The 12,384-nt window shown below is 42.5% G+C and overlaps 1 protein-coding gene across 1 annotated transcript in view; it reads left to right on the forward strand.

Moving 5' to 3' along the window:
- LOC133615813 (uncharacterized) overlaps nucleotides 1-12,384 on the forward strand; it is an 89,210-nt gene that overhangs the window by 16,055 nt on the left and 60,771 nt on the right. Inside the window, exon 3 of the mRNA XM_061974622.2 lies at nucleotides 9,336-9,455. Coding sequence (XP_061830606.1) covers nucleotides 9,336-9,455 — 120 coding nt within the window. The remainder of the gene's footprint in view (nucleotides 1-9,335; nucleotides 9,456-12,384) is intronic.

Consider the following 12,384-nt stretch of genomic DNA (forward strand, 5'->3'; position numbering starts at 1 on the left):
CGATATAAAAAGAGCCCCACTTATAGAAGTGCTTAATACGTCATAAATCTTTTTTTATGTTTTTTTTTTTTTATTTGTTTGTTTCATGCTCTTTTGTCAAAGAAACCTTTTTTTTTTTTTTTCTTTTTTTTTTGCAAACACATAAAATATGCAATATTTTCCCCAAAAAAATATGTGAAAGTGGAATAATTGATGTGAAGTCATTGGAACCTTAAATGAATTCCTAACATTGATTTTGATCCATTCAAACAAAAAAGAGCCAACAATGCTACTTTTTCTTGTTACATTTCACATGTTTGCTCTTTTATTACACTTTTTAATGATTTTTTGTTGTTGTTTTTTAATCATACTTGCCAACCTTGAGACCTCCGATTTCGGGAGGTGGGGGGTGGGGGCGGGGGCGTGGTTGGGGGCGTGGTTAAGATATATATATATATATATATATATATATAAGAAATACTTGACTTTCAGTGAATTCTAGCTATATATATATATATATATATATATATATATATATATGTCTTAATAAGGTTATCCAAAAAATAGTGCTTGATACCGTAGTAGAGCGCAATATATGTATGTGTGGGAAAAAAATCACAAGACTACTTCATCTCTACAGGCCTGTTTCATGAGGGGTTCCCTCAATCATCAGGAGATTTTAATGGGAGAATTCACATACCATGGTTTATATAGGGCACAGAGTGGGTAGGTACAGGCTGGCGTAGGGGCGTGGTGATTGGCTCATGTGTTACCTAGGAGGTGTTTCCGTCTGTGGCGGCATGCTGTTAAAATTTCGCTGCGCTTGTTGAGGGATGACAGGTCTGGACGGTAAATAATAAACAGTTTCTCTTTCAAGCATAGGTTGCATCTTTTATTACCACTATTGTAAGGTGTGCTGGATGCAAGAATTTGCCATGTTATTGAATATTCAACATTATTGTCTTTGAGGTCCCAAATGTGTTTGCTGAGTTCTGTGGTATTCCGCAGGTTTTGGTTCCTGAAAGAAGCCTTGTGATTGTTCCATCTGGTTTTAAACTCTCCCTCGGTTAATCCTACATATGTGTCGGATGTGTTAATGTCCTTGCGTGTTACCTTAGATTGGTAAACAACTGATGTTTGTAAGCACCCACCGTTGAGAGGGCAATCAGGTTTCTTGCGGCAGTTGCAGCCTTTGTTGGTTTTGGGGTCGCTCTGTCCGGGGGCCGACGGCTCATTTGCAATTGTTTTGTTGTGGTTTGAGATAATTTGTCGTATATTGTTCATACAGCTGTAGCTCAATTTAATGTTGTTCTTGTTGAATATATAAACCATGGGATGTGAATTCTCCCATTAAAATCTCCTGATGATTGAGGGAACCCCTCATGAAACAGGCCTGTAGAGATGAAGTAGTCTTGTGATTTTTTTCCCCACACATACATATATATATATATATATATATATATATATATATATATATATATATATATATATATATATATATATATATATATATATATATATATATATATATATATATATATATATATAAATAAATAAAATAAATACTTGAATTTCAGTGTTCATTTACAAACTACAACTCACAAACACTTTAGAGTTAGGCTCCACCATCAGAATGTGTACTTAAACTTATAAAGATCACATGGATATTATTCAGTGAGTTGATTCACCAAAACTAACCTGTTATACAGGAGGAAAAAGCACACAGGACAGACTGGTCGCGCTCATCAGAATGACAAGACACTTCCGGTCTGCAGGCGATAGCATTCAATTGGGAAGAAACACCCTACTGCCCCCTACTGACCAATGTGAATACTGATAAATGTGTAATGACAGCTCCAAAAAACGAATTCAAACCACAAAATAAAATAAATAAATCAACACAAAAATGTGACACATTATGGGTGGGTCACATATGCATGTACAGTAGATGGCAGTATTGTCCTGTTTAAAAGTGTCACAACATTGCTGTTTACGGCAGACCAACTGCTTTACGGTAGACACTGTTGTTGTGTGTTGTCAACACGTCACTCAGGTCCGCCTGAATTTCGGGAGTTTTTCGGGAGAAAATTTGGTTTTCGGGAGAGGCGCTGAATTTCGGGAGTCTCCCGGAAAATCCGGGAGGGTTGGCAAGTATGTTTTTAATCGTGTTTTTAGCCGTAAAAAAAATGGAAGTGGCCGTGTGCCGCACTTTGGACATACTCTGCTTTAGACAGTATGATCTTGATGCTGAGGACGTATGAATAATTGTTACTAAGATGAAGTACATGAGAAAGAACCTGGACTAGAGTGTGAGTTGGGGACTGCTCAGCTGGTCCCGCCCGCTTCTTCCTTGGCAAACAGGAAAGGAAATGAATTCTACAAGTGATTTCCTGACTCTTGTTTTTCCTGTGCGTGATCCCCACAATATTCTATTGTCTTGTGCGGCCGACATGATGTTAGTCTATCTCTGACATCCATCCAGGCTGCCTGGGGGCCCCCGTGGCTAAATTCAGAATCAGAATCAGAATCAGCTTTATTGTCATTACGCAAGGTAACGAGATTGAGGCCATTCCATACAGTGCGATGTGTGCATGCTAGAAAAACAATGTGCAAATATATAAAAATATAAAAAATGTAGAAGTGCAATGAATATGGTGTGAAATGAATATATACATGAAAAAAAAAAACCAAAAAACAGGGTGGTTGGTGGAATGGGTTATTGCACCGAAGAGAAGGCAGTTATGAGGGACAATGGGGCAGTCCGTTCAGGATGGTTATGGCCCTGGGGAAGAAGCTGTTCTTTAGCCTGTTTGTTTTGGTTTTAATGCACCTGTAGCGCTTCCCAGAGGGCAGCAGGTGGAACAGGTCAGAGCCAGGGTGGGTGCTGTCCTTGATGATGGCACTGGCTCTGTTGAGGCAGCGGGAGGTGTAGATGTCCGTCAGAGAGGGGAGAGGGCGGCCGATGATCTTCTGAGCTGTCTTGACCACTCTTTGCAGCCTCTCCCTGTCTGCTGCAGTGCAGCTGCTGTACCATACCGTAATACAGTAGGTCAGCAGGCTCTCGATGGACGAGCGGTAGAAGGTCAGCAGCAGGTCAGGCTTCAGGTTGTACTTCCCGAGGACTCTAAGGAAGTGTAGCCGCTGCTGAGCCTTCTTGATGATTGATGTGGTGTTGACTGTCCAGGAGAAGTCATTAGAGATGTGGACTCCAAGGTACCTGAAGGTGTGGACCCTCTCTACACGCTCGCCGTTGATGTAGAGGGGGGCAGGGTCGGTGCTGCTCCTCCTGAAGTCGACGATGATCTCTCTGGTCTTGCTGGTGTTGAGAGCGAGGTTGTTCTCCGAAGACCAGGCCGTCAGCTTCAGGACCTCCTCTCTGTAGGCAGCCTCGTCACCCCTGGAGATGAGCCCGACCACTGTGGTATCGTCGGCGAACTTGACGGTAAAGTTGTCACTGTGGGCCGGACTGCAGTCATGGGTGTAAAGGCAGTAGAGGAGGGGGCTCAGCACACAGCCCTGTGGGGAGCCGATGCTCAGCGTGCGGGAGGATGAGAGGTGCGGGCCAAGTCTCACATTCTGGGGTCGGTCCATTAGGAAGTCCCTTATCCAGGCGTTTGTGAGAGGGGGGAGGCCAAGAGTGTCCAGTTTATTGCAGAGTCTGTCCGGGATTATTGTATTGAAGGCAGAGCTATAGTCCACAGAGAGCATCCGGACGTAGCTCTGCTGCTGCTCCAGGTGGTTCAGAGCAGAGTGGAGAGCAACAGCGATGGCGTCCTCTGTGGACCTGTTCGCCCGGTATGCGAACTGGTGGGGGTCGAAGTCTGGAGGGATATGGTCCTTGATGTGCTGGAGAACAAGTCGCTCGAAGCACTTCATGATTACCGGAGTGAGGGCCACTGGTCGGTAATCATTCAGGCTGGTGATGGGAGACTTCTTCGGCACCGGGATTATTGTAGATGACTTCAGGCAGGATGGGATGACTGCCTGAGCCAGGGAGAGGTTGAAGATCCTGGTGAGGGGGGGGAGCGAGCTGGTGGGCGCACGTCCTGAGCACCTTTCCAGGCACTCCGTCTGGTCCGTTAGCCTTCCTGGGGTTCACAGCCAGGAGCACTCGTCTGACACTGTGCTCCTGTACAGTGAGTGGAGTGGCGCCGGAGCCCGGTGGGGGCGGGGGCAGGGCTGGAGCCCTAAACAAGGGCCCTAAACACCATTGTATTTGTGTCAAACAAAAAGATTGTTCTGTGGTCTAAGGTGTGTTAAAAGCAGTGTTCTGGAAATTACTTTTAAATAGTAAATACACTATATTGCCAAAAGTATTTGTCCAGCCATCCAAATGATGAGAATCACTAATCACTAATCACAGGTGTATCAAATCCAGCACTTAGGCATGGAGACTGTTTCTACAAACATTTGTGAAAGAATGGGCCGCTCTCAGTGATTTCCAGCATGGAACTGTCACAGGATGCCACCTGTGCAACAAATCCAGTCCTGACATTTCCTCGCTCCTAAATATTCCAAAGTCAACTTTATTATAAGAAAAGTGAAGAGTTTGGGAACAACAGCAACTCAGCCAGGTAAAGTGACAGAGAGGTCAGCATAGTGCAAATCAATCAATCAATCAATCTTTATTTATATAGCCCTAAATCACAAGTGTCTCAAAGGGCTGCACAAGCCAAAACGACATCCTCGGTACAAAGCCCACATACGGGCAAGGAAAAACTCACCCCAGTGGGACGTCGATGTGAATGACTATGAGAAACCTTGGAGAGGACCGCATATGTGGGTAACCCCCCCCCCCCCTCTAGGGGAGACCGAAAGCAATGGATGTCGAGTGGGTCTGACATAATATTGTGAGAGTCCACTTTCTGCACAGTCACTTGACTTCATGTCACCTTCCAATTAGCCCACGTACAGTACGCAGAGAGCTTCATGGAATGGCTTTCCATGGCCGAGCAGCTGCATCTAAGCCATACATCATGAATCACACTTTTCCATCTGGCAATCCGATGGACCAGTCTGGGTTTGGAGGTTTCCAGGAGAACGCTACATTTCAGACTGCATGGTGAAATTTGGTGGAGGAGGAATTATGGTGTGGGGTTGTTTTTCCCCTTCGTTCCAGTGAAAGGAACTTTGAATGCTCCATCCATCCATCCATCCATCTTCTTCCGCTTATCCGAGGTCGGGTCGCGGGGGCAGCAGCCTAAGCAGGGAAGCCCAGACTTCCCTCTCCCCAGCCACTTCGACCAGCTCTTCCTGTGGAACCCCGAGGCGTTCCCAGGCCAGCCGGGAGACATAGTCTTCCCAACGTGTCCTGGGTCTTCCCCGTGGCCTCCTACCGGTCGAACGTGCCCTAAACACCTCCCTAGGGAGGCGTTCGGGTGGCATCCTGACCAGATGCCCGAACCACCTCATCTGGCTCCTCTCCATGTGGAGGAGCAGCGGCTTTACTTTGAGCTCCCCCCGGATGACAGAGCTTCTCACCCTATCTCTAAGGGAGAGCCCCACCACCCGGCGGAGGAAACTCATTTGGGCCGCTTGTACCCGTGATCTTGTCCTTTCGGTCATAACCCAAAGCTCATGACCATAGGTGAGGATGGGAACGTAGATCGACCGGTAAATTGAGAGCTTTGCCTTCCGGCTCAGCTCCTTCTTCACCACAACGGATCGATACAGCGTCCGCATTACTGAAGACGCCGCACCGATCCGCCTGTCGATCTCACGATCCACTCTTCCCTCACTCGTGAACAAGACTCCGAGGTACTTGAACTCCTCCACTTGGGGCAAGATCTCCTCCCCAACCCGGAGATGGCACTCCACCCTTTTCCGGGCGAGAACCATGGACTCGGACTTGGAGGTGCTGATTCTCATCCCAGTCGCTTCACACTTGGCTGCGAACCGATCCAGTGAGAGCTGAAGATCCTGGCCAGATGAAGCCATCAGGACCACATCATCTGCAAAAAGCAGAGACCTAATCCTGCAGCCACCAAACCAGATCCCCTCAACGCCTTGACTGCGCCTAGAAATTCTGTCCATAAAAGTTCAGAACAGAATGGGTGACAAAGGGCAGCCTTGGCGGAGTCCAACCCTCATTGGAAACGTGTCCGACTTACTGCCGGCAATGCGGACCAAGCTCTGACACTGATCATACAGGGAGCGGACCGCCACAATCAGACAGTCCGTTACCCCATACTCTCTGAGCACTCCCCACAGGACTTCCCGAGGGACACGGTCCAATGCCTTCTCCAAGTCCACAAAACACATGTAGACTGGTTGGGCAAACTCCCATGCACCCTCAAGGACCCTGCCCAGAGTATAGAGCTGGTCCACAGTTCCACGACCAGGACGAAAACCACACTGTTCCTCCTGAATCCGAGGTTCGACTATCCGGCGTAGCCTCCTCTCCAGTACACCTGAATAGACCTTACCGGGAAGGCTGAGGAGTGTGATCCCACGATAGTTAGAGCACACCCTCCGGTTCCCCTTCTTAAAGAGAGGAACCACCACCCCGGTCTGCCAATCCAGAGGTACCGCCCCCGATGTCCACGCGATGCTGCAGAGTCTTGTCAACCAAGACAGCCCCACAGCATCCAGAGCCTTAAGGAACTCCGGGCGGATCTCATCCACCCCCGGGGCCTTGCCACCGAGGAGCTTTTTAACTACCTCAGCAACCTCAGCCCCAGAAATAGGAGAGCCCACCACAGACTCCCCAGGCACTGCTTCCTCATAGGAAGACGTGTTGGTGGGATTGAGGAGGTCTTCGAAGTATTCCCTCCACCGATCCACAACATCCGAAGTCGAGGTCAGCAGAACACCATCCTCACCATACACGGTGTTGATAGTGCACTGCTTCCCCTTCCTGAGGCGGCGGATGGTGGTCCAGAATCGCTTCGAAGCCGTCCGGAAGTCGTTTTCCATGGCTTCCCCGAACTCCTCCCATGTCCGAGTTTTTGCCTCTGCGACCGCTGAAGCCGCACACCGCTTGGCCTGCCGGTACCTGTCCGCTGCCTCAGGAGTCCTATGAGCGGATACCACAAACATTTTGGACAATTCCATGCTCCTAACTGTTAGAATAATATATATATTATCACACTAACTTTAGTACGCTTAAAGTCCGTTGCTATAGTTATTAGCTATTGTGCTCAAGTTAGACTTTTGTATCTGTGCAAGGACGAAACTTCTTGTCTGAGGGGTGGCCTCAGCCGCAGATGCTATCTTTGTTTTAGCCCGCTAACAGCCAAGGACTTCTAGGACCTCAACGCGGATAAGACGACAGACAGCACGCAGACGAAGCGGAGACAAGGCGAAATCACAAGGCCCCCAGCACATTCCGTCACGTATTGTGCGTACTGGACCTGCTTTGCATAATATATGTGACCACACCTTTTAGAGGCGGCCTCAATGATGTCGACTGTGGAACTCCTGAATAAATAGAGGGACGCGGGAGCTGAACCTTAGAGCGTAGGGCGAGACTGTGACTAAGTGTGCAGCTCCATGCATTCTCCTCATGAGCTAAATTGAACTCTGTCTCTGCATGATTCCTTGCTTCTTGTCTGTTTAATAGATGTCATCGGTGTTTGAACCTGACACTAACCTTGTGGGAACAGTTTGGAGCGGGCCCCTTCCTCTTCCAACATGACTGACATTTTTCTGCTATTTTTATTTCATGAGGATTAGTGATTTAGTATTAGATTTTTTAAAAACACTGTGGAGGGACGTTAGCTAATTGTAAGAAATGTACTTTTTTTGTCGCCATGGAGGCCAGGGCTAGTCGTTTAGTATTAGCTAAAACACTGTGGAGGGACGTTAGCTACTTGTACTATTTTTATTTCACGACTCCCATTCCTTTTGTACAATGTTGTTTTCCTTTGAAGAAGCACAATGTGTTTGTTTTTTGAGGATTAGTGATTTAACATTAGCTAAAACACTGTGGAGGGACGTTAGCTAACTGTAAGAAATGTACTTTATTTGACGCCGTCAAGGCCAGGGTTGGTCGGGTTAGTGGTTTAGTATTAGCTAAAACACTGTGGAGGGACGTTAGCCTCTAGTACTATTTTTATTTCACGACTCCCATTCCTTTTGTACAATGTTGTTTCCTTTGAAGAAGCACAATGTGTTTGTTTTTTGAGGATTAGTGATTTAACATTAGCTAAAACACTGTGGAGGGACGTTAGCTAACTGTAAGAAATGTACTTTATTTGACGCCGTCAAGGCCAGGGTTAGTCGGGTTAGTGGTTTAGTATTAGCTAAAACATTGCGGAGGGACGTTAGCTACTTGTACTATTTTTATTTCACGACTCCCATGATTTAACATTAGCTAAAACACTGTGGAGGGACGTTAGCTAATTGAAACAAATGTACTTTATTTGACGCCATCGAGGCCAGGGTTAGTCGGGTTAGTGGTTTAGTATTAGCTAAAACACTGTGGAGGGACGTGAGCTAGTTGTACTATTTTTATTTCACGACTCCCATGATTTAACATTAGCTAAAACACTGTGGAGGGACGTTAGCTAATTGTAAGAAATGTACTTTATTTGTCGCCATGGAGGCCAGGGCTAGTCGTTTAGTATTAGCTAAAACACTGTGGAGGGACGTTAGCTACTTGTACTATTTTTATTTCACAACTACCATTCCTTTTGTATAATGTTGTTTTCCTTTGAAGAAGCACAATGTGTTTGTTTTTTGAGGATTAGTGATTTAACATTAGCTAAAACACTGTGGAGGGACGTTAGCTAATTGTAAGGAATGTACTTTATTTGTCGCCATGGAGGCCAGGGCTAGTCGTTTAGTATTAGCTAAAACACTGTGAAGGGACGTTAGCTACTTGTACTATTTTTATTTCACGACTCCCATTCCTTTTGTATAATGTGGTTTCCTTTGAAGAAGCACTAAGTGATTGTTTTTTGAGGATTAGTAATTTAACATTAGCTAAAACACTGTGGAGGGACGTTAGCTAACTGCAAGAAATGTACTTTATTTGTCGCCATGGAGGCCAGGGCTCGTCGTTTAGTATTTGCTAAAACACTGTGGAGGGACGTTAGCTACTTGTACTATTTTTATTTCACGACTCCCATTCCTTTTGTACAATGTTGTTTCCTTTGAAGAAGCACAATGTGTTTGTTTTTTGAGGATTAGTAATTTAACATGAGCTAAAACACTGTGGAGGGACGTTAGCTAATTGTAAGAAATGTACTTTATTTGTCGCCATGGAGGCCAGGGCTAGTCGTTTAGAATTAGCTAAAACACTGTGGAGGGACGTTAGCTACTTGTACTATTTTTATTTCACGACTGCCATTCCTTTTGTACAATGTTGCTGCCGTTGAAGAAGCACTAAGTGATTGTTTTGTGTGCCGGTGCAGAGGCGGACCTGCGCATTGCAGACGTGCAGTGGGGGGACAGCGGTGTGTACATCTGCCAGGTGGTGATAGCCGACGACCTGGAAGGGGAGAATGAAGCGTCTGTGGAGCTGCTGGTTCTTGGTAAGGTCATGCGTCACATTTCTTCTCACACCGGATGGAGTGGTGTGTCATACCAATGACTTCACAAACAATGTCATTATTTGCTTTGAACAGAAAACGTTGACACATTGAATATATTTTTACGGCATTTAAGTGTGAAATAAGATGTTGAACATACCAGACAGGTTGTCTTTTAGCGGTCATACTGGCACGGCTGCAGGAGACAGGAGGACCACATGCAGGTAAGACGGGTGTTGCATTCTCTTCAACACAGGATGAGCTAACAGTCAGCGGCAGAAACTATCTTCCAGAATAAGAGCGCGACACAGGAAGGAAACACAAGCTAAGAAAACATAGCAAGAGCGATATCCTGTTAATATCTGCTTACTTCCTGTTTCAACATGTTCTATCTATACTTCTATTAAAATGTGTGTCATTTACCATTCTTTTATTTTGTTAAAACTATTCGTCTACTTGCTCATTTCCTGTTAATATCTGCTTACTTCCTGTTTCAACATGTTCTATCTATACTTCTATTAAAATGTGTGTCATTTACCATTCTTTTATTTTGTTAAAACTATTCGTCTACTTGCTCATTTCCTGTTAATATCTGCTTACTTCCTGTTTCAACATGTTCTATCTATACTTCTATTAAAATGTGTGTCATTTACCATTCTTTTATTTTGTTAAAACTATTCGTCTACTTGCTCATTTCCTGTTAATATCTGCTTACTTCCTGTTTCAACATGTTCTATCTACACTTCTATTAAAATGTGTGTCATTTACCATTCTTTTATTTTGTTAAAACTATTCATCGACTTGCTCATTTCCTGTTAATATCTGCTTACTTCCTGTTTCAACATGTTCTATCTATACTTCTATTAAAATGTGTGTCATTTACCATTCTTTTATTTTGTTAAAACTATTCATCGACTTGCTCATTTCCTGTTAATATCTGCTTACTTCCTGTTTCAACATGTTCTATCTACACTTCTATTAAAATGTGTGTCATTTACCATTCTTTTATTTTGTTAAATCTATTCGTCTACTTGCTCATTTCCTGTTAATATCTGCTTACTTCCTGTTTCAACATGTTCTATCTATACTTCTATTAAAATGTGTGTCATTTACCATTCTTTTATTTTGTTAAAACTATTCATCGACATGCTCATTTCCTGTTAATATCTGCTTACTTCCTGTTTCAACATGTTCTATCTATACTTCTATTAAAATGTGTGTCATTTACCATTATTTTATTTTGTTAAAACTATTCATCTACTTGCTCATTTTAGTATCTGCTTACTTCCTGTTTCAACATGTTCTATCTATACTTCTATTAAAATGTGTGTCATTTACCATTCTTTTATTTTGTTAAAACTATTCATCGACTTGCTCATTTCCTGTTAATATCTGCTTACTTCCTGTTTCAACATGTTCTATCTATACTTCTATTAAAATGTGTGTCATTTACCATTCTTTTATTTTGTTAAAACTATTCGTCTACTTGCTCATTTCCTGTTAATATCTGCTTACTTCCTGTTTCAACATGTTCTATCTATACTTTTATTAAAATGTGTGTCATTTACCATTCTTTTATTTTGTTAAAACTATTCGTCTACTTGCTCATTTCCTGTTAATATCTGCTTACTTCCTGTTTCAACATGTTCTATCTATGCTTCTATTAAAATGTGTGTCATTTACCATTCTTTTATTTTGTTAAATCTATTCGTCTACTTGCTCATTTCCTGTTAATATCTGCTTACTTCCTGTTTCAACATGTTCTATCTATACTTCTATTAAAATGTGTGTCATTTACCATTCTTTTATTTTGTTAAAACTACTCATCGACATGCTCATTTCCTGTTAATATCTGCTTACTTCCTGTTTCAACATGTTCTATCTATACTTCTATTAAAATGTGTGTCATTTACCATTCTTTTATTTTGTTAAAACTATTCGTCTACTTGCTCATTTCCTGTTAATATCTGCTTACTTCCTGTTTCAACATGTTCTATCTATACTTCTATTAAAATGTGTGTCGTTTACCATTCTTTTATTTTGTTAAAACTATTCGTCGACTTGCTCATTTCCTGTTAATATCTGCTTACTTCCTGTTTCAACATGTTCTATCTATACTTCTATTAAAATGTGTGTCATTTACCATTCTTTTATTTTGTTAAAACTATTCATCGACTTGCTCATTTCCTGTTAATATCTGCTTACTTCCTGTTTCAACATGTTCTATCTATACTTCTATTAAAATGTGTCATTTACCATTCTTTTATTTTGTTAAATCTATTCGTCTACTTGCTCATTTCCTGTTAATATCTGCTTACTTCCTGTTTCAACATGTTCTATCTATACTTCTATTAAAATGTGTGTCATTTACCATTCTTTTATTTTGTTAAAACTATTCGTCTACTTGCTCATTTCCTGTTAATATCTGCTTACTTCCTGTTTCAACATGTTCTATCTATACTTCTATTAAAATGTGTGTCATTTACCATTCTTTTATTTTCTTAAAACTATTCGTCTACTTGCTCATTTCCTGTTAATATCTGCTTACTTCCTGTTTCAACATGTTCTATCTATACTTCTATTAAAATGGGTGTCATTTACCATTCTTTTATTTTGTTAAAACTATTCGTCTACTTGCTCATTTCCTGTTAATATCTGCTTACTTCCTGTTTCAACATGTTCTATCTATACTTCTATTAAAATGTGTGTCATTTACCATTCTTTTATTTTGTTAAAACTATTCATCGACTTGCTCATTTCCTGTTAATATCTGCTTACTTCCTGTTTCAACATGTTCTATCTATACTTCTATTAAAATGTGTGTCATTTACCATTCTTTTATTTTGTTAAAACTATTCATCGACTTGCTCATTTCCTGTTAATATCTGCTTACTTCCTGTTTCAACATGTTCTATCTATACTTCTATTAAAA

The sequence above is a fragment of the Nerophis lumbriciformis genome, linkage group LG15 (genome assembly GCF_033978685.3).
Source record: "Nerophis lumbriciformis linkage group LG15, RoL_Nlum_v2.1, whole genome shotgun sequence".
Taxonomy (NCBI): domain Eukaryota; kingdom Metazoa; phylum Chordata; class Actinopteri; order Syngnathiformes; family Syngnathidae; genus Nerophis; species Nerophis lumbriciformis.